This window comes from Sceloporus occidentalis, unplaced genomic scaffold (genome assembly GCF_023333645.1).
Source record: "Sceloporus occidentalis isolate IW3139 unplaced genomic scaffold, rSceOcc1.0.p SCAF_335, whole genome shotgun sequence".
NCBI classification, from domain to species: domain Eukaryota; kingdom Metazoa; phylum Chordata; class Lepidosauria; order Squamata; family Phrynosomatidae; genus Sceloporus; species Sceloporus occidentalis.
Window position 1 is genome coordinate 1 of NW_028317315.1, and position 22,838 is coordinate 22,838.

Sequence of the window (22,838 nt, forward strand, 5' to 3'; positions counted from 1 at the left end):
ATAAATATAATATAATAATATATATATGTATGTGTATATATATATATATATATATTATATGTATGTGTATATATATATATATATATTATATGTATGTGTATATATATATATATATATTATATGTATGTGTATATATATATATATATATTATATGTATGTGTATATATATATATGTATATTATATGTATGTGTGTATATATATATATATTATATGTATGTGTATATATATATATATTATATATATTATTATATGTATGTGTATATATATATTATATGTATGTGTATATATATATATATATATATATATATGTATATATAAAAAGTCCAAAATTAACAATTGCACACCAATCACCACTTTTTTAGCCCGGTGCCAAGTAGCTGCAACAGCAAATCATATAACATCCAAAAATAGTTACCGGCACTCCAGGGACTTCTTTAAATAATCACTCCAGAAACTGCAGTTTCCTAATCAAGTTTCAGTCTGTTTATTAGACTTTCATCAGGACATCATATACAAACAGAAGTGTTGTCTAGAAGAAGGTGTGTCGTCGTCTAGATAGATAGATAGATATAGTGTTGTCGTCGTCTAGATAGATAGATAGATAGATAATAGTGTTGTCGTCGTCTAGATAGATAGATAGATAGATATAGTGTTGTCGTCGTCTAGATAGATAGATAGATAGATATAGTGTTGTCGTCGTCTAGATAGATAGTAGATAGATATAGTGTTGTCGTGTCTAGATAGATAGATAGATATAGTGTTGTCGTCGTCTAGATAGATAGATAGATATAGTGTTGTCGTCGTCTAGATAGATAGATAGATATAGTGTTGTCGTCGTCTAGATAGATAGATTAGATAGATATAGTGTTGTCGTCGTCTAGATAGATAGATAGATAGATATAGTGTTGTCGTCGTCTAGATAGATAGATAGATAGATATAGTGTTGTCGTCGTCTAGATAGATAGATAGATAGATATAGTGTTGTCGTCGTCTAGATAGATAGATAGATAGATATAGTGTTGTCGTCGTCTAGATAGATAGATAGATATAGTGTTGTCGTCGTCTAGATAGATAGATAGATATAGTGTTGTCGTCGTCTAGATAGATAGATAGATATAGTGTTGTCGTCGTCTAGATAGATAGATAGATATAGTGTTGTCGTCGTCTAGATAGATAGATAGATATAGTGTTGTCGTCGTCTAGATATAGTGTTGTGTTTTTTCTAGATGATAGTTTTTCTAGATATGTAGTTTTTCTAGATAGTTTTTCTAGATAGTTTTTCTAGATAGTTTTTCTAGATGATAGTTTTTCTAGATAGTTTTTCTAGATGATAGTTTTTCTAGATAGTTTTTCTAGATGATAGTTTTTCTAGATAGTTTTTCTAGATGATAGTTTTTCTAGATAGTTTTTCTAGATGATAGTTTTTCTAGATAGTTTTTCTAGATGATAGTTTTTCTAGATAGTTTTTCTAGATGATAGTTTTTCTAGATAGTTTTTCTAGATGATAGTTTTTCTAGATAGTTTTTCTAGATGATAGTTTTTCTAGATAGTTTTTCTAGATGATAGTTTTTCTAGATAGTTTTTCTAGATGATAGTTTTTCTAGATAGTTTTTCTAGATGATAGTTTTTCTAGATAGTTTTTCTAGATGATAGTTTTTCTAGATGATAGTTTTTCTAGATAGTTTTTCTAGATGATAGTTTTTCTAGATAGTTTTTCTAGATAGTTTTTCTAGATAGTTTTTCTAGATGATAGTTTTTCTAGATGATAGTTTTTCTAGATAGTTTTTCTAGATGATAGTTTTTCTAGATAGTTTTTCTAGATGATAGTTTTTCTAGATAGTTTTTCTAGATAGTTTTTCTAGATAGTTTTTCTAGATAGTTTTTCTAGATAGTTTTTCTAGATAGTTTTTCTAGATAGTTTTTCTAGATAGTTTTTCTAGATAGTTTTTCTAGATAGTTTTTCTAGATAGTTTTTCTAGATAGTTTTTCTAGATAGTTTTTCTAGATAGTTTTTCTAGATAGTTTTTCTAGATAGTTTTTCTAGATAGTTTTTCTAGATAGTTTTTCTAGATAGTTTTTCTAGATAGTTTTTCTAGATAGTTTTTCTAGATAGTTTTTCTAGATAGTTTTTCTAGATAGTTTTTCTAGATAGTTTTTCTAGATAGTTTTTCTAGATAGTTTTTCTAGATAGTTTTTCTAGATAGTTTTTCTAGATAGTTTTTCTAGATAGTTTTTCTAGATAGTTTTTCTAGATAGTTTTTCTAGATAGTTTTTCTAGATAGTTTTTCTAGATAGTTTTTCTAGATAGTTTTTCTAGATAGTTTTTCTAGATAGTTTTTCTAGATAGTTTTTCTAGATAGTTTTTCTAGATAGTTTTTCTAGATAGTTTTTCTAGATAGTTTTTCTAGATAGTTTTTCTAGATAGTTTTTCTAGATAGTTTTTCTAGATAGTTTTTCTAGATAGTTTTTCTAGATAGTTTTTCTAGATAGTTTTTCTAGATAGTTTTTCTAGATAGTTTTTCTAGATAGTTTTTCTAGATAGTTTTTCTAGATAGTTTTTCTAGATAGTTTTTCTAGATAGTTTTTCTAGATAGTTTTTCTAGATAGTTTTTCTAGATAGTTTTTCTAGATAGTTTTTCTAGATAGTTTTTCTAGATAGTTTTTCTAGATAGTTTTTCTAGATAGTTTTTCTAGATAGTTTTTCTAGATAGTTTTTCTAGATAGTTTTTCTAGATAGTTTTTCTAGATAGTTTTTCTAGATAGTTTTTCTAGATAGTTTTTCTAGATAGTTTTTCTAGATAGTTTTTCTAGATAGTTTTTCTAGATAGTTTTTCTAGATAGTTTTTCTAGATAGTTTTTCTAGATAGTTTTTCTAGATAGTTTTTCTAGATAGTTTTTCTAGATAGTTTTTCTAGATAGTTTTTCTAGATAGTTTTTCTAGATAGTTTTTCTAGATAGTTTTTCTAGATAGTTTTTCTAGATAGTTTTTCTAGATAGTTTTTCTAGATAGTTTTTCTATCCTTTCAAATGATGCATTACACAAATTGTAAAAATGTACTTTATTACAAACTCTTAACTGTATGCACATAAAAATATATACACAACACACAAACAAGCAAATGCTAGGGGTTAGAGGTCAAGTTCAAAGGCTTGCATCTAATTAGGTTGTGCCACACTTTAAACCCCTTTATCATATAAGCTCCAATCCAGACAATAGATTGAAATGTCACCGCTACATAAGTCAGCATGGGACATTTTTACTTAAATTCTATGCCTTACACAATAATGGTCACAAACGTGGACTCCCCCTGCTAAATCATGTTAACCAACTTGTATTTATAAAGGGCAATTTCATTAAAATTAAAGCAGTGCACAGTGACACGGCTAAGATTAACTGTAAACAGCAAAGACGCTCAATATCTGTACAAGTCAGATAACATTGGGCAACCTGCATTTAAAACATTACATTTTTCCTATAAAACCAGTTTCATAGCTGCCATTTAAAAAAAAAAGGTAACAACCCAAATGCAATATTGCTTCCGCTCCTTCAATCTAACGAATTCAGAACATTTCATCATCCGAATCCTCCAGGTATGTGACCGCTTTCTTAGCACGTCCAGGCCGTGCACGGGGAACAATATTTCCCCCACTATCGGAATCAGAAGAGAAGTCTTCAGCTGCAGGCTTCATTTTCTGGAAATGAAAGGGAGGGGGGTGTAGAGCATAGAACCACATTTAACATTTTCTGCTGGGTAAAAAAGGAATTAATCTGTTTGCCAATATAATTTCTGCACTCTTTCAGTGTATGTGTATGACATATTGAACCGTATGGGGAGATGGCACACAAACTTTCTGAAATTCTGTTGGTTCCTTTATGTAAAGCTTGAGTGATTTAACTAAACCCAAGTCACGTAGGGAGATACACAGGTAAAATGCATTTTTTAACAGAGGCTACCATTTCATATTAACAAAAACACACCAATTCTTCATTTGGACATTTTGGTATTTGTTTAGGGAGTAATTTCACTCTCTCGAGCTGTATGCATGACAAGAGGGAGCAGCATCCAGACACATAGCTCATGAAACTTATACAAGCCAATGGTGGGAGTGCACCAGGGGCATGCCTTTCATTTAGACTGGCTGTGTAATAATCGTATAAACATTCACTCACTTTGACTGCTGTGGTTTTCTTCTTAGGTCCAAAATCTGAGCCCGAGTCGTCCGTTTCAGAGGTCTTCCTCTTGCGAGATTTTGTGGTTTTTGTCGTTTTCTTGGGAGCAGGATTGCCATCCTCGGAACTGGAGCGAGCTTTTTTGGCTGCAGTGGATTTTGCTGGCTTTGGTTTGGAAAGAGCATCCAAAATAGATGGCTGATTGTCTGGAGGGACAAAACATGCAATATGAGAGCAGCAGAGAACAGAGCTTGATTAAGAAGGAGCAGTAAGTGAGAGGCATGCTCTGTTCTAATGAAACAGGGTGTTCCACGTTCCTCCAAACTACAAAGGTGTCTTACATCTCATCACTGAAGAAAACTTTTTTGGGATGAATGCAAGTCTAAGTACTTTCATATAAATTGGGAAAACAAAGAAAAGTGCAAGTGCATATATGAGGGGGGGGGGGGGGTTCAGTAGAATCTCACATGCATTAACAATTGGGACAGGGGGACCTTTCAGCTATCATATGCATTAAGCGTGGATCTAATGTCCTCTGGTAACAGATCTTGCCTTTCTTTGCACGTGCAGGGCCAGCTTTCTTCACACGCTTTTTGGGTGCAGTTTTCTCAGCTGCTGCTGGGGCTGGACCAACAGACAGGCTTGGTTTTACCGAGGCCTCATCATCACTGTCAACTGCAATTACCTGACCAGTTGAAGGAGCTGCAATAATGAAGATTAGAATTTGTAGTAGAAATATTTTTATTTCAAAAGTATTAAGAAATATCTGACCTTCAGAGCCAACATTTATCTGCTTTGACTGTACTTGGCCATTCCTTTCACTTACCTATGGCTTTCTGTGGCTGTGCAGGGGGGTTCTCTGGACTATCAGCCTTTTTGGATTTTTCTGTTTTCCTACAAAATAAAGGTTTGAAAAGTGCATTGTTCAAGTTTGTATTTTTATCAGTAATTTTTTAAAGAGTAAACTACAACACACCTAGTGAATGCTAGGCTGCATGTGCAGTGAGGACCTTTGCTCCAGTCGTTTAGGCATATTTTCCTCAACACAAAACTTGTGGAATTTGACATATTTAACCAATACATTGCCCTGCAGCATATTTATAAAGATGAGATGCCTCAGCTTGAGTTTAACAGATTTATGAAATAAGAGATGCATTCTGCACGTAGCAGAGGTTACCTCCAGACCTAACACCTAAATGTATGGCATTCGTATAAAACTCACAGTAGTCAGTATGTAGCAATAAAGATAATTCATTTAGTGCAAGCATTGCTTACTTTGGTGCAGCCCTGGGTTTGCGAGCAGGTTTGGGGATCACAAATGAGTCGTCCTCAGAGTCTGAGGGTGCACTGAAATTACCAGCAAAATCATCATCACTCATATCCTGGGATTTCTTTGCACCACTCTCCTCCTCGCTTTCGTCACCAGAGTACAGGTTGTACTTTACGCTCGCTAGGAAATTAATCAAGATGGGTTTCAACAACTTGCCGGTATTTGCATAGAAACCATAATGCATCGTTACGTTCCGATTTATGCAAAAGCAAAGTATTATGCATAGATTTGAGCAGGGTACAATGTGAAGGGCTAATGTCCAGCTCCTATCTTATGAAGATTAAGTGGATTGGGTTTCAGTGCGAATACTGCAAAACAAGGAGGTCCAGTGAGTTCATAAGATGTATGCTACGTGTAAAAAGCCAGCCGGAAGTATAAGTCTACACAAGAGTCTAGTAACTAAGCTGGGTGTCAGCCCCAAACCACAATCAAACAGTCGGAAATTTTGAACAACAACAAATATGCAGACTGTTGGACTTCCTGTTAAAATCATAACACAAGCCTTTCCCTGAAAAAGAAAAGCTGTCTGCTAGATGAAATAAGGCCACTTACAAGCAGCACGACGCGGCTGAGCAGCACGTGGCACTACCTCGTCTTCAGAGTTACTGCCTGAAACAAACATTGCAGGCTCGGGCTCTTTCTTCACTGGCATGAAAGGTAGAGTAGCCTGCTTCTTCCCCTTTACAGCTTTTGTACCTGTAAAAATACACACTGGTTAGTTAGTTTTTAAATTAACACACAGTCAGTTCCACCATGTCACAGCCAAAAGTAAAACCAACCTGGTTCTGTTTTCATTTTCTTAGCCAGCCTTTCTGCAAGGCTTATGGATTCTGGACTGTTTTCTGGAGAATTCACAGAGTCTTCGTTCTCACCATCACCAAACTCCATCTTCTTTGCAATATCCTCACCCTTTGAAGGAAGAAAATATAGATTTTAACACCAGGTTGTTTTAGATCAAGAGATTTAAGGGGAACAAAAATTAAACCAAGCCAACCCTAACAAATGGCATACATAATCTGCTCATATTAACAGTAACGAGCACGTGGTACAGATCTACTGCGAAGGAAACGCTGGGCTTTTAGCTCTATGGCAGGGCCGGGTAAAATTAGGTCTGTAAGCAATAAGGTTGTGGACTTTTAGTTACAGGGTGCACCCTGGCCTCAGTCCAAACCATGGTATCTGTTTCTGGCAGATTCTTTGGAAACACCGTCATAAATATGTTTTTTTTTTTTTTTCATTCTTTATTAAATATTTCATTTAAAAACATTAAAACAGACAAAAAATCAACTTCATTCATAAAGTATTAAAGAGTATACGAAGAATATAATATATTACATTATCGAGATGGTATCAAAATTCAATCCCGTAATACTCTTCATACATTTCTTATACATATTCCCTCACATACATTCTGCTTCCTAATAAAAGGGTCTAAAGGAGAACAAAAAAAAAAAAAAATAAAAAAAAAAAAGGGGGGGGGAGGGATTTCGAGAATTTTGAGAATTTCGGTTCCACGGAATTTAGAAAAAAGTATGTATTTAAGTCAATGCATAGGAGTTCTGTGGCCTTTAGATACTTATTTGAGACCAACGATGCCAAATCAAATAAATATGTTATTTAATGGATTAATGCAACTGTATTCTTACGCAGATCACATTTGTGTACAAATAGCTATAATAGATGAGGATCTATTAATAGGTATACTTTGGTTAATCATTTTATTCAAAATTAAAGATTTCACTAAAAGCCTGGAGAACTCACCTTTACCCGCCGTTTAATTTTCCTTGTGGCCTCTGCTTTCATAGCTGTAGTGACCCTTGGGATAACCCGTCTGCCATGAGGAGATGGAAGGATCTCTTGTAACTGCATTTTCTTCACTTGAGGTCTTCCGCTCTTACCCTTCACCGCTTTTCCAGCACGGGAGGATTGCTCATCTTCCCGTTCTTTGGCCTCTACGCGCTGCCAGGACAGGAAGAGCATTAGTTGGCCGATTGTTGTTTTTAATCCAATTAATCGAAAAAACACAACACATTTTTCGTTTATTTAAAATAATTTAACAAAGCGGACGTTAAAAACAAACAGCAGAATAAAAAAATAGAAGCCCCAGTGGAAGTGCCGGCAGTAGCGGAGGATGTCTGCGCCCATCGCACAGACGCCCACCAGCTGCCAGAGAGGAAGATCCAGGTCCCCTGCAGCGGTTCATCCTCTCTGGCAGCCGGGGAACATTGCGCAATGCGTGCAGATAACCTCTGCTCCTGCAAGACAGTACATCCGCTGGGGCTTCTACGGTGGAGCACCGGAAGGTCATGTCACGCAGGTGCGCCATCATAGAAGCCCTGGGGGAAGTGGAGGACAGGAGCGGAGGATGTCTGCACGCAACGCCCGCTGGCTGTCAGAGGTCGGACTGTAACATTCAGATCCAGGACCTGGATCCTCTTTTTGAGGTCAGATAAGATGAGGGGTATTTGTCACAACATTTGCTCGGAAAAAAACCCTCAGCTTATATTCAATAAAATCGATAATGAAATCCGTTGGCAACGATTTCCATCATCAATTATCATGGATTAGTTGTTGCAGCCCTAGTGTGGAGACACATAGGGATCCATTCAATAAAGGCCACAGTAAAATTCAATAAAATCCAGTTAGGCTAGTTTGGCAGAAACTTATCAAGGTACATTGACCATTTGAACAGCCTAATAGACCAAAACTGCAGGGCTGATGCATCTTGTCTCAAAGTGTAACTACTATGTCAGGTTTCTGTTGGTGAATGGGACAACAGCCCACTTTAAAGCCCATCGTATCCATAAATGAGTCATTATATAGTACCATTGTATACTGCACCATTGTGCAGTGTTGGCTATACACAAAACTTACATCTAGTTCCTCGATAAAAGCAGCAAGATCCGCCTTCCACAAGTCACCAGGTGACTTCCTCTTTATATCGTTGAGTTCACCAACCTAAAGCAGACAAAGCACAGCATTTAAATAGTTAATGTGACATTTACACCTATTAATTCAAAGGGGTAACATTGTGATAAAGCGCTACTTAAAAGGTAAGCGGTAACAATTTAAGAGGAAACGACGAAAGTCAGCCATGGAAAATGTAAGGAGTCAGAACACTACCTATGACCAGCAGACCTCTTAATGAATACCTTAGTATCCCTCTGCTTGCAGAGCTCATCCTTCTTCTCCTTGGTCAGATACCACAAGGGCATGTTGAGAAGGTAGTTAAAATCTGGCCCTGAGGATTTAGCTTCCGCTTCTTCCTCTTCCTCCTCAATCATCTCTCCGGCTTCCTCCTGAAATACAGATAAATACAATTAGAAATCAATAAGCTACGCATTTACTTTTTGCCTTTACTGTGCATACTGTATGTCCAAATGCCAAAAATAGTCCATTTGTTTGTAATCGCAGGAAAAAAAAAAAATCACAAAATACCTTCTCTTGAGTTTGCTTCCAAACCTTGACAGGGTCGGAATCATACCCTCTCTGGATAACTAGTTGGATTAGCTCCTTCTTGGGCTTGTTTTCTAGGAGAAAGGAAAAATACAGCGTTGCGAGGTGTACCAGAGGGGAACTTTTAGAGCTGTGCAGGTCTTTGTATTTCCTTACCAATCACAATCTTGCCCTCAATCTTCTCAAGAATGAATCTTGCTTGGTTAGTAAGCTTAGAGGCTTCTGCTGTTAACATTCCCACCATCCAGTCCTTCCTTAGTCCGTAGTAACGAAGGCGCAGCTCAAAGAATTCCTTCAAAATGTCCAGGGTGGTTTCGTATTTTCTTAAGCAACCCACATGGTCAAAAAGTACCTGAAACATGGTTCATTGCGACTTATTACACACCATAGCGTAACAGGGGATATGGGCAGTGTTTGTGTAACGTTAACAAAATGCATACCATAGAGTTACATGTGAGAGGGGTTTGAAGCTTGAAGACTTTGTGGAGGCCAGCTGCTTCAGCCTCTGCTAACTTCTCCTCTGTCATCTTGATGACAAACCTCACAGTGGTGTCCGTGTGGTACTCCTTATAGTCTGTGATTAGAGGAGGAGTTTTTTCTGACCCATTCAACATAGGCTCCAAAACCTGCTCTTTGTAATTCTGGTTATGGATGGAGGGATAATGGTTATGACAGTAGAATTAAGTTCATCAGAGTGGATGTATATTAAACCAACAAAAAAAAAAAAAAAAAAAAAAAAAAAAAAAGCAAACAAATACAAAACCTATACATTTAATATAGCATGTAAAAAATTAAAGGTGTGCTGTGTAAACACAACATTGCTGATCTTACTATAGCACTGCCTAGAGACAGACGTGCACAACATACCTGGGTCCATGTCCTGATTGGAAGCTCTGATATTTCTATGGTAGTTGTATCCAGCACAGACAATTCACCGTTCATAACGTAGTGATTTGGACCAAGCTCTTCAATTACACCTTTGAAATTCTTATAACTGGGAAGCTGTGTAAAATAAATGCACACACTTAAATGAGATCTAAGAATTTATACCAATGTAGGGAAAAAAATATGCAGGCTGCCCTCTGCTTATATCTCCCCCCCCCCCCCACCCTGTGTGTCCTGCTTTTGTGGGAACAACGGTACTTGCAAGACACCCTTTATAGATAGTTTGAGCGTTCTCGTATATGTGCAGGCATTTTTTTTTTTTTTTTATTTGACAGGATAACATATGCCCCCTATTCTCAAATAGCAATTATGAAGAGTTACCATTGGCTGAGGATCTTCTCCATCCAGCAGTTTGCGAATGTTGTTTACAATCTCTCGGGTGTCATAGTTTGGTATTCTGCAAGACCAGCCGGTACCAATGCCCTCGGCACCATTTACCAGGACAGTGGGTATGATAGGAATGTACCACTCAGGTTCGACCTTCTGGTTATCGTCATAAATAAATTTTAAGACGCTATCATCCATCGGGGGAAAGAGAAGTCGAGCCAGTGTGCTATTGGGGGGGAAAAATATTTTTTCATATAGCGCCATCGTATTCTGCAGCAATATGACCAAGGCCTGTTATTAACCGTGCTAGAGCCATTTGATTAAGTAAACCCCCCCCCCAGAGTATCCCAGTATTTATACAGGTTCCTGTATGAAACAGTTTGACCTTGGTATCAAAGCACTACAGTACTATGTTAAGTTACTTCTCTGTTCCTTTTAAATATTACATGCATGTGGATGGCTAATAAGTCACTTTCCAGTGACAGTCCATTTGATAAAGAAATCTGGAAGTTATGTCAATTGCTTGAAAAAGAAACAAAAAAAAAGCCCCAAACTTGGAACATACCTCAGCATGGTGAAGATGTATCGAGGACTGGCAGCATCTTTTCCACCGTGCAATCTGGTACCAAACTGACCAATGGGTTGCAAAAGGTTGATATTGTTGCTGCCCACAAAGCTTTGTGCCAAGTTGATGATTGTCATCATCAAGGATGTCTACAGAAGAATAAGGAAGAATCTCAAGTAAATCACAGCTGATGTGCTGAAACAGCTGTCCCAGCACATCGGGGAGTGTTACACACACACACACACACACACACACAGATAGGAGATATATATATTTAAAGGACATCCTAACATTATAAAGGCCAGGGCTCTAAACAATACATTGTTTATAAGTACAGCCTTCGTAAGCATCATACGATTTGGCTCTTGGACTTGCCTTTGGCCTTGAATTACTCCTAAGTAATCAAAGGCCAATACAGAATTGACCTCTAGGGTGCAGATGTCTTGTGTATGCAATCCTTCACACAGTATGCATCTGGTATCAAGTCCTCTTGTATATATGGTGTGGTGACCACCAGAAAAGCAGGTATGGGCAATGCCATAAACACAAGTTTGACCACCTGTTTCAAATGTTATCTGAAGTGGGTAGGTAGTTTTTCCAGCACCTCTAGAAATATGGCCCAAAATGAAATCTTGATTGCTATTACAGAGCTTAAGGTCATGAAGACAATGTAGAAACGCTCACCTCACCGTGATGGTACGCAGACATCTCTGCTACAGAGCCAGCCAGCTGGGCCACTTTTACCTCCCTCTTGTCATTCCTTTTGAAGCAGGTATACAAAACTTTTCTCTGGCCAGGCTTCAAGCCTTTGGGACGAGAGCAGATTTACACATGTTATGTGCACATGGCTATTGCAAAACATTGCTGCTCTGCTTTATGCCATAAAAAGGGCAAATTTCTCAAAGTTTACCAAATCCCCCTTCTTATTCTCCAGTGGTGCAAGTGCATTAAAAATCATTACAAAAGCCCCATACCCAGATTTTTACACAATGTGGTTTGAAAAAAAACTTATAATATAGCTGAAAACCAGAGAAAAGAACATCCTTACCATCAACAAGTGAAGGGATGGATCTCTCATTGTCAGAATTTGAGAACAAAATAAGTTCTTTGTTAATAAAGTCATTGTAGGTCAAGTACTTGGTGGTTTTCCCATACAAGAAATCCTGAAAGAAATAAGTGTTCAACCTTGTGAAAATCCATGTACATACATACACATTATATAAATATTTGCTCACATATTCTGATTTCTTCATTTTCAGCAACCTCTGAAATATGCAATCACGTCTATCTGCTTCAGAGATTGCATTTCAACTCTATAATAAGTACACAAGGACCTGCCCCCAGCACCCAGATGGCACCCATCGTGGTCTCCTCTCAGTCTCAAGGTCTCCCCTCTTGATCCTCCCATTTCTCTTCATGACAGCTCTTTATCTGTCTGCCTCGTTACCTTTACCTCCGCATTTTCTCTCTTTATCCCTCACCCCTTCTCATTAACTCTACTTTCTATCTTTTTTTCCCTTATTATATTCGTTCCCTTCATCTTACCACCTTTACTCTTATCCTCTCTCCTCCCCTCTCTATCACTACCTCAACTTTTCCCCCCTCTCTTTTTACTTCTCATCTCTTCCATTCCTCTATGTCTCTTCTGATTTGACCTGGACCCCCCCCCCCCCCATTTAAACAACTGGTGCCAAGCGCTGGGATAGCATCACCGAGCATTAATTTGGGGCTGGTTAGAGGGAGGTCTCTTATGTCCTCAGAGGGGCCAATAGCCCCAAACGGAGACCAAGTCACCAGACAACAAGAGTGCTTATGTATGTTTATGATGACCCAGCCCAGCGCTTTAGTAGGAAGGTAAGCCATCATGGCAAATGCTATAAACACAATTTAGTTGGGTAGGACCCTATATACCGAAGCTGTAGATGCAACCAAACTACATAGATTCTCAGGTACGTGTGAGGTAGCCCATTTACGATTGGTTTAACTATCTCTGCAGTTTAGAAACTGTTACAGTCACACTATCCATATGCTTTCATTTTAAAGAGATCTTAACATACCATAAGCCTAGCATGGGAGGAGGCTCGACAAGCATATAACTGACCAACGGTTTCAGAGATCAACCTTTTATATGCAATCGCTATTCCACTATGGACAAAATCTATGAAATACACAGCAAAAAAACCATGTCCCCTACCTCAGGCAGACCATGCAGCCTCCTCTCCCTTCTGTCTTGCATGAAATTGGTCAGCCATTCCTTGCGGTCATCCACCTTCTTGCGGCTAAAGGCCTGAGAGGAAGCAAGGTTGAGTATATTGTACATGTTGTTGGGACTATTAAAGCCCGTGTATCGCTGAAAAGAGAACTGCCACTCATGTCTACTAAAATATATTACCAAGGTGATCGCAGCATCATCTATTGGGCCATCGTATTTGAAAAGAATCCGATGCCTCTCCATATCAGCAAAATATTCTTTAGCCTCTTTGGATGTGCTCGTCCCCAGACCTGTTCATTAAGAAAACTCATTGTTGGACACCTCCATAAATATATATAGGAAGATTAACATCTTTTATACATAGGCAGCATTGTAGCAAAACAACTGGTAACTTTTTTTTTTTTTTAAATCCTAATAGGTCAAAAGATACAATTTTTTTTTATAAAAAAAACCCCCAATGCATGTGCAAAGTTGGTTAGTTAGAGACTAAATTTTAGCCACAATTTTAAAACCATTTTAACCATAAAAAGGTTAGCTCCCCAGTGTGAGATTTTATTACACTACAGCCATATCCCCACCGTGTGAAGAAGCCTGCCACCTCATGATAAATAAATTGGCTTTTACTTGCCTGGCTGGGCACTACCACACAGGGTTTTATAACAAACCTTTGTAGTACTTTATTTTCCAGCTTTTGTGACCGTCTGTGTTGTTCTTCCACTCATCAAATTCTGGGATACTGTAGAATGAGAGCTCCTGCTTGTTTTTAGAGACCTGTGGGTAACAGGAGAGTAATGTCAAGAACTGGGGGTTTCCAGGTACTTCTCCCTGGTATTATTGGTGGTGAAAAACTCTTTCTACCTTGATAATGGGAGTGATAAACTCCTCCAGAAAGCGATGCTTGAGCAGAGAAGGCCAGTTGTGATGGATGAAGTTGATTAGCAATCCCTTGATGTGGGAACCATCTTGATCCTACAAAAAATCCAGAACACCTAGTCTCGTCACTGCAGAATGAGCTCAAGCCTGGGATTGTTTTTGAACACGACAGGTTACGTTGGGAAGTCACTGATGTGGAACCAGTAGAGCAAACTAAATATTATGGGGTTTTGCATTATCACACTTTCCCCCTACGAAATTAGTCTAAAAATAAAAGCTGTGGCTTTCTATACAGTCCTCTGTCATACCTGATCTGTCATGATCATGATCTTTCCATAGCGAAGAGTCTTCAGAGACTCTGTGTCCTCGTATTTCTTCTTATATTGCAGTCCTACAATTTTAATGATGTTGTTTATTTCAGCGTTCTCCATAATCTAGAAGACAAATAAATAAGTGCCGATTACAATGAAAAGGTGCAAAGTCAACTGTTGTGAATATAAATATCACATTGTACTCTGATTTAACATACAAAGATCAGTCAAAAAAGCAAGAGGTGTACATTCCACACAGGTGAGCTCCACAAGTCAAACTTTATTTTTATTATAAAAAGTAATAGACAACCCCAATTTTGGTGCGTTAACCACACTTATTAAAAGTAACACCAAAATTGAAAAATTTAATATATATATTTATAAAATTGCTAACAGCAATCACACTCCTATCATGCCAAGTCAGCCAGTACATGCTGGAATCCAGGTTTGCCTGGGCATGACAGGAGTGCGATTGCTCTTAGCAATTAATTATATATATATATATATTATATATATATATATATATAAAATATTATTGATTTTTATTTGTCCAATTTTGGTGTGTTACTTTTAATAAGTGTGTGTGTTTTTGTTTTGTGTGTGGTGGGGTGATTTTCAGTTTCAGCCAAGTGAATGCTGAATTTTCAGTTTCGGTCCAGTATTTTCATTTTGGTGCAAGCCTACACCACACATTTACTAGCATTTGAACCTTTGCTTATATGACAAGGGAGTTAGAGTGAAAGCAGTTTCAAAAGAGGGGAATCAGCATGGAGTATGCTCCCAATTATTGTGCACTTCAACCACAAGTACAGAGACAATAGAAACTCTAATGCTGAAAAGTATACTCAGTGTGGATATTTAACCCCTTGATGACAATTGCCGGTCCGGGCACGTCACGGAAAAACATGTCGTTAACGACAAATGACATGCCAGGACCGTCATTTGTTAAAACGGGTAAAAAAAAAAAATCCGTTTTCGATTTTTTTACCCAAACGGCGTTGCTGTAATGCCTCGACCTCGAGGTATTCAGCAACGCCATGATCGGAATCAGGGGCGTCAACATCCGCCATACAATGTATGGCGGCGGACGCCCGTTTTAAAAGCGTTTAGGAGGCGATCAACGAATTAAATGGTGTCGCTGGAATGCCTCGATCAGGAGGCATCCAGCGACACCAAACACTTACCTCTTGATGGACTGTGACCGCTCCGGAGAGCGGTCACAGCCGCAGCTGCCGGTGATCTTCGCCATCAGCAAGATGGCGGCAACCCGGGAAAAAAAATAAAGACGAAAAAGTTCGCTAGACGGTCTCCTGACCCTCTAGAGAACTCTGGCTCCATTTGCAGGTTGAATACAGGTACTGCATTCAACCATGCAAGTCAATGGAGCTCAGCTTTCTAATCACAGTGTGATTAGAAAAAATAAATTAAAAATAAAATTAAATTAATAATCATTAGAAAAAAAAAATATAGTAAAAAACCAGTAAAATGTAAAAATAATTTCCCTCTGATGTCACTATCAGGGGAACCTTCAAGTTGAAAAAAAAAAAACTTAAAAATGTTTTAAAAAAGGCAAAAAAATGTAAAATATATATATATATATATATATATATATATATATATATATATATATATATATATAAAAAATATATTTTTGTGAGCAAGTCCTAAAATTAGCACATTAGCTTAAAACAATTCTCGCATGGAAAGAGTTAAAATACTGGCATATTAAATGCCCATGGGGTGTCTACTTTTAAAAAAATGTATGATTTGATGGGGTAAATTGAATGGGCCGGATTCAACAATGTCCCAAATAACACGGGGGGAAGGATGGCCACACATCTAATTTCCAATTAGAAAAATGCACACGTACCAAATGTGGCCTTTTAGTTCCCCCCAAAAATGACAAACCCATGCATGTGGGGTATCACTGTACTCAGGAGATGTTGCTGAACACATATTGGGGTGTCGTGTGACAGCGGCATATACCAGGAGCTGTAAATTCATACATAAAGTAGGTGTGTGTGGGAAAAATACACACAAAAATACTACTGCAAACTTTGAAAAAATGCTGGTGGTAAAATCTGTGCATGCAAAGAGTTAAAATACCAGCATTTAAAATACCCTGTGGTGTCTAGTTTTCAAAAATATATGACTTGATGGGGTAAATTGCATTGGCCGGCTTCAAAGATACCCGAAATGGCACATGGGGGGGGGGAAGAATTACCAGATTTGGAAAAAATGGCTTTGAAATAGCAAAACGCTACCTGTACTTTTTGCCCCATAATGTGTAGAAAAAAGCAAAAAAACATAAAAACATTGGGTATTTCTAAGCTCAAAGATGTACCAAATAGGGCATGGGCAGTGGATCCCCAAATGCCAAAGTTCCACATTGAAAAATGTGCACACTCCAAATGCGGCCCTTTTGCCCCCAAACAGCCAGGCAAAATCATTCATGTGGGGTATCACTGCGCTCAGGAGATGTTGCTGAACACATATTGGGGTGTTTTGTGATAGTGACATATACGAGAACTTTTTAATTCATACCTGAAGTAAAATGTGTGTGACAAAACAAATGCAAAAAAATGACTACCACAAAGTTTGACAAAGACTGGTGGTAGATATGGTGCATGGAAAGAGTTAAAATACTAGCATTTGAAATACCCTGGGGTGTCTAGTTTTCAAAAATATATGGCTTTATTGGGCATACTGAAATGGCCCGGCTCAAAGATGTGCCAAATAGGGCATGGGCAGTGGATCCCCAAATGCCAAAGTTCCACATTGAAAATGCACATGCCCCAAATGTGGCCCCTTTGCCCCCAAACACCCAGGCAAAATCATGTGAGGTATCGCTGTACTCAGGAGATGTTGCTAAACACATATTGGGGTGTTTTATGATAGTGACATATACCAGAACCTGTTTATTCATACCTAAAGTAAAGTGTGTGACAAAACAAATGCAAAAAAAATTACTACCATAAAGTTTGACAAAGGCTGATGGTAGAATTAGTGCTTGGAAAGGGTTAAAATACTAGCACTTGAATACCCTGGGCTGTCTAGTTTTCAAAAATATATGACTTGATGGGGTAAATTGCATTGGCCGGCTTCAAAGATACCCGAAATGGCACATGGGGGGGGGGGGGAAGAATTACCAGATTTGGAAAAAATGGCTTTGAAATAGCAAAACGCTACCTGTACTTTTTGCCCCATAATGTGTAGAAAAAAGCAAAAAAACATTGGGTATTTCTAAACTCAGGACAAATAGTAGAATCTATTTAGCAGGTTTTTTCATTACCTTTTATAGATGAGTAAAAGATTTTTCAACTAAAAGTTAGAAACAGTCATTTTTTTCTAAATTTTTCACCATATTTTAGACTTTTTTTTAATAGTAAATAATATGATACAATCAAAACAATGTCATCTAAAGTAAGCCCAATATCTAATGTGTGTGGGTTCAGTAAACGGGAAAGAAGAAAATTACAACTAAACACGAGCAGCGCAGAAATGTTAAAACGGCCATTGTCACGAAGGGTACAAAAAGTAAAATCAGCCTTTGTCACGAAGGGTTAAAGAACAAAGGGGAAATGAAACTGTTTGCGTCATCAACCCTGGGAAAAAGACTGGTGCATTTACCTGCTTGTGAGAAGCTTCCCTGACGTTGAGAAGTTTGCCTCTAAGTGGGAACACTCCATATCTGTCTCTTCCCACCACACCGAGACCAGACACAGCCAATGTTTTGGCCGAGTCTCCTTCAGTCAGGATAAGTGTGCAATCAAGAGAGTGTTTGCTACCTGCAAAAGACACCAAAATAAATAGGGATTATAACATGAGATGCTAGAAGACAACATATTGATATTGTAGGTTTTTTGAACACTGTCTTGGTTGCTGTGACTTGATTAGGCCAATTAATCCATGTCATCACATACCAGCATCGTTGGCATCATCTAGTTTTGGTACACCCTTGATCTTTGTGTGCTTCACAGCAGAACACTTCTTATTTAGCATGCTCTGAGCTTTAAACTTCACCCAGTTCAAGATGCTTTCTACAATCCCACAAGTGCTTGCCTAGAAATGAAAGTGAAAACACAAGCTATGAATAATTCTGGCATATGAAAAGGGTTGCATAGAACATTTCGGAAATATTTTACTTGCAATATTATAACCACCAACATGATACCTCCCTATAGCCTCATGTCAGTATATTCACCACTATACATCAGAAGGTTGCAGCTGTGTATTCTAGGTAGCCTGACACATTTGAATATCATTCCAGGAAAGTGTTTTTAAATACACCTTAAATGTAACATACTTTCAAGCCTATGCCGGCTCACCCACAGCTAAAATCTTAAAAAGAACACTCACAGCCTTAATAAACTTCTCAGACAACAGACATTTAGACCCAAAGCTTTTTGATTGCAACGTCATGTTCTCCTTTGTCTGAGAGTCAAATGTTGGGTTCTCAATCAAAGCATTCACAAAGATCCACATGTGATTTTTTATCTGTAAGAGGAAGAAATTTTTGAAAAGATTACACAATGCTACAGGTTTTAATACACATCAGACCATACACCTAACCAACGACTTTAGATCAACACAGAGTAGTAGCATGGGAAAAAAACCCACCCCTATATACTTAATGCTCAGTTTTCATCGCGAGGAGGTAGTCACTCAGATTAAGAGCACCATTGCTGAAACATAGAAGCTGTAAGCGATGGAAATGGTATACAACCTACCTGGAAAGGCTTCACCGAGATGCCACCCTTATTCCTCCTTTTTACTACTTCAATAAGTTTAGTTGTAATCTGGTCAGCAACATAGTCAACGTGCCTGCCACCCTGATTAAAAAAATTTTTAAAGATGTATGAACAAGATCCACAATCATTTTATTGTTAAATTATCCAATAATATGGCAGTTACTCGTTGGCCAAACAAGCTTTTCCAATATTTCATGCAAGGGTTAGAAAACAAGAAAAAACAAAACTTACTTTTGTGGTAGCAATGCTGTTGACAAAGCTTATTTGTTGGAAGCCCTTTTCACTCATGGTCAAGCAGACCTCCCAGCGATCATTGACCACCTCGTGCAGCACTCTCAGTGGGTTACCAGTCTCATCCAACTTATCCTTAATGTATAAGTCCACATAACTAAGGAAGCCAGACACCTTGACGGGAGCAAGAAAAGAATCTGTTAGATTGGATTCTAGCAGACAGCAGAATTGTGCAAGTGCCCATCATTTGAACTTACAGGAAGTCTAGTTCCATTTAGGAAGACTTTGACACCCTTGGAAGATCCAGCAACATCATATGCTCTTCGTGACATCAGAGCCACAATATCCTTGTCCAGAATCTGCATCTTAAACTTACTCAGGTCTGGTTGGAAAGTGATACAAGTGTAATCTTCTCCATCAAATGACTTAATTTTTGATTCTGTGGTGCTCGACATGTTGTTCATCCAGGACTGTTTAAAGAGAAATGTTTATTAATGATCCTTTCAATATTAATAAAATCTGTTGCTTGTTATCAGAATTCCAGAGAATTGGAGGAAATTTATAATACAGCTTTACCACAAACCAGGACTCATTGTTTGCATATTATGTGCCACATGTGCTCAGAAACCTGTAGTCACGCAAAGCAATGATCAACTCCTCTCAACCCTACGTCACCTAATAAATGTATAGACAAAAAAAAAACCCCAGCCATGCACGGAAAAAAAAACCCACAGAAGTATTTTAGAAAAGGAGCTGAGAAAAAAAAAATAAATAACCTAGATTGTAAGCCAATTTACACAGGACCCTCCTCACCTGTTTATGCAAATCAAATTATTATGTTACATACCATCTGTTATGTCCCGTCTACCCGTTTTACACCTCTGCGGAATATGATGGCGCTTTATAAAGCTATAATCTGATTATTCTTAGCATTATATTAACCTACTCCAACACTATTTATCGCATTTAAATTTTGGAGGCGTATTTTAAAGCTTTCAAAACACTACACCCTGTCTGAAATACAGCTCCCAACTAAGACAGTACCAATGACTGTACTCAGGCCTAGCTGAATGATACCACAGCAAACACCTTGCCCTAGAGACAGGTTGCCCCAAGATGTTTCCTAATTCATCTAATTGACTGATAACTGAAGCGTGCCACTTGCTAATGCGCAACATTAAACATTACATTTTTCCCATCTAAATGCATGGAGAAAATAATCTAAACCCTCCACAAACCTTTATGGCTTAAGTCAGTTTCCATTCAAACTTCTCATCTGACTACAAAAAAAGTCAGCCTTATTAAAATCTACAATACTTGAGTTCCCTATGACATCTACATCCAAAATGTCAGTTAGTGGCATTCCCTTCAATACAATCCTGCGAGGTGCAAGTGAATTTAGACTGTGCCCCCCTCACTTTCCCAAGAAGTGTTAGATCTTCAACACCAACTGTTTTGTTGCAGAAATACACATCTGTGGTAAATATGAGACACATACACACACACACATATATATATATATATAGAAAATTCAATGTACCTGTTTAAAAATCTTTCTGTATTCTCGACAAGCCGTTTCCACAGTAAACTTGTTACTGAAAATGTTACACAGTTTGGCACCATAACCATTACGGCCGCCTGGGTTTAAAAAAAACAAAATAAAAAAAAACAAAAAAAACAAAACTAAAATAGAGCTTTGTTTATGGCACAAAAACACAATTTAAACCAGACAGAACACTCAGGATACCTGTAACTTTCTTTTGTTCATCATCGTAATTACTAGAAGTCAACAGCTGTCCAAAGATCAGGGCAGGAACAAAAACTTTCTCTACCTTGTGTTCAACAACAGGAATACCTTTCCCATTATTCCACACACTAATTGTATTGTTCTCACTGGTGGGGGAAAAAAAGAAAAAGGAGCAACATGTAGGGCTGATTAAATAATTTATAGTTTCATAGCCTAATAAGCAATACCTAAAGCACCTCTTATAACGCCATTAAATGCTAGGAAAAAGGCCCAGTATGATTTCCAGACAACTTACGGATCAATTGTGATCTTTATACAGGACATAGATGGGTCCCTTTGCTTGTTATCTGCGGCATTTACTGAAATTGAAAATGGACAATGGTTACGTAGGTTTCAGATTTTACAACACAAAATTCTAATTTGCCTAATCCACAGACACCATTCCTATAATTCAGTCTCCTCTTCACGTATTTGCTCGATTAGTTTGCTGATTATTTTTTCGATTAATCGAATAAAAAAATAATAATAAAAAAAAATGTACGTGTTTTGTTTATTTAAAATAATTTAATGAACACTTTCGATGTTAAAAACAGACTCCGGGCAGCCGGTGAACGTCTGCGCGATGCGCGTAGACAAACCTCTGCTGCTGGCCGGCACTTTCACATGCTCGCACACAACCTCTGCTGCTGCTGGCCAGGACTCCTGCTGGGGCTCCTTTGGTGGAGCACCGGAAGGTCATGTCAAGCTGGTGCTCCATCATAGAAGCCCCAGTCGAAGTGGAGGGCAATAGCAGAGGATTTCTGCGCGCATCGCACAGACGTCCACTGGCTGCCAGAGAGGAGGATCCAGCTTCCCTACAGCGCTGCGGGAGATCTGGATCTTAGTGTCACAGTCAGATTATAAGACAAGCATTTGCTCTGAAAAAACCCTCATCTTATATTCGATAAAATAGATTCAACTAATCGATAATGAAAATTGTTGACAACTATTTTCATTATCGATTAGTTGTTGCAGCCCTAGCATATTCAAGAATACCTGCTGCACCATTAAACACAATCGTGCTTTTCCTTGTTTTATGCGCTACTCGAGGAAACACTGAAATGAACCATACAGTTAAGCTCTACCGTTGTAATCACCAATGAATAAAGGAAAAACAAAATGTCATTATTCTGAAGGTTGTTAGGGATATTAATGAGACAAAATAGGCAAAACCAATATTTCGTCACACACACAAAATAACAACGCTACCAAATATTGGAGTACCACATCCACAATATTAATTTAAGGAGATACCCTATATTTTATCTCCGATCCTAAATTCTTTCAGATCGCCGAAAATTATAATTCAAATTAGATAGATATCGCCACGATAGTCAATCAAAAATATTTATTTATTGTGAATACAATTTATAAAATCTATGTATGAGTCACACAGTGCATAATATAAAACACAACGTTCTTAAAACATGTCAAATTTGAATCAATTCAAATACAATATATTATCGATAGTTATCAATATGAATCGTTATTTTATGAGTCTAACACACAATTAATTTCCAGTCCACTCAGCAACCAAAAATTGATAATAATCAGGGCAGTAATAAAGATATCACTATCTCTCTTATATTAGTTTAACTAATATGACAAATTAAAAAATTTGTGTCTAAGAGTATTAGTGAAGTTCCTAATAGATGCAAATAATGTCAAACTTCATCTATAGGTAAAAATACCTTTTCATTATTGTTATTATCACGGGTTATAAGCTGCAGTCTCACAAGCCGTCATATACAATAATGCAATATACTATTTCCCGGAAACAGGGAATTCTATACGAAGAAGACACAATTCACCTCTATTCAGAATAATCAATTATAATTACCACCACTTGTTGCTGTTGTCCAACTGGTCCTTGTAGAAA

At 37.5% G+C, this 22,838-nt stretch overlaps 1 protein-coding gene across 1 annotated transcript in view; it reads right to left on the reverse strand.

Annotated features, from left to right (window-relative positions):
• Positions 1 to 3,562: 3,562 nt before the first annotated feature.
• The window catches only part of LOC149274339 (DNA topoisomerase 2-alpha-like), a 35,899-nt gene continuing 16,623 nt past the window's right edge, over positions 3,563 to 22,838 (reverse strand). The window contains exons 19-50 of the mRNA XM_089505563.1: positions 21,216 to 21,279; positions 20,921 to 21,066; positions 20,714 to 20,811; positions 19,431 to 19,643; positions 19,174 to 19,347; positions 18,922 to 19,023; positions 18,551 to 18,688; positions 18,115 to 18,253; positions 17,822 to 17,979; positions 14,189 to 14,314; positions 13,866 to 13,976; positions 13,673 to 13,778; positions 13,188 to 13,297; positions 12,990 to 13,082; positions 11,844 to 11,958; positions 11,480 to 11,601; positions 10,796 to 10,944; positions 10,225 to 10,456; positions 9,826 to 9,960; positions 9,399 to 9,599; positions 9,115 to 9,310; positions 8,934 to 9,032; positions 8,655 to 8,794; positions 8,377 to 8,460; positions 7,264 to 7,461; positions 6,282 to 6,369; positions 6,055 to 6,198; positions 5,448 to 5,622; positions 4,999 to 5,066; positions 4,725 to 4,874; positions 4,173 to 4,378; positions 3,563 to 3,694 (exon numbers count right to left, since the gene is read on the reverse strand). Of these exons, the coding sequence (XP_089361689.1) occupies positions 3,563 to 3,694; positions 4,173 to 4,378; positions 4,725 to 4,874; positions 4,999 to 5,066; positions 5,448 to 5,622; positions 6,055 to 6,198; positions 6,282 to 6,369; positions 7,264 to 7,461; positions 8,377 to 8,460; positions 8,655 to 8,794; positions 8,934 to 9,032; positions 9,115 to 9,310; positions 9,399 to 9,599; positions 9,826 to 9,960; positions 10,225 to 10,456; positions 10,796 to 10,944; positions 11,480 to 11,601; positions 11,844 to 11,958; positions 12,990 to 13,082; positions 13,188 to 13,297; positions 13,673 to 13,778; positions 13,866 to 13,976; positions 14,189 to 14,314; positions 17,822 to 17,979; positions 18,115 to 18,253; positions 18,551 to 18,688; positions 18,922 to 19,023; positions 19,174 to 19,347; positions 19,431 to 19,643; positions 20,714 to 20,811; positions 20,921 to 21,066; positions 21,216 to 21,279 (4,412 nt within the window). The remainder of the gene's footprint in view (positions 3,695 to 4,172; positions 4,379 to 4,724; positions 4,875 to 4,998; positions 5,067 to 5,447; positions 5,623 to 6,054; positions 6,199 to 6,281; positions 6,370 to 7,263; positions 7,462 to 8,376; positions 8,461 to 8,654; positions 8,795 to 8,933; positions 9,033 to 9,114; positions 9,311 to 9,398; positions 9,600 to 9,825; positions 9,961 to 10,224; positions 10,457 to 10,795; positions 10,945 to 11,479; positions 11,602 to 11,843; positions 11,959 to 12,989; positions 13,083 to 13,187; positions 13,298 to 13,672; positions 13,779 to 13,865; positions 13,977 to 14,188; positions 14,315 to 17,821; positions 17,980 to 18,114; positions 18,254 to 18,550; positions 18,689 to 18,921; positions 19,024 to 19,173; positions 19,348 to 19,430; positions 19,644 to 20,713; positions 20,812 to 20,920; positions 21,067 to 21,215; positions 21,280 to 22,838) is intronic.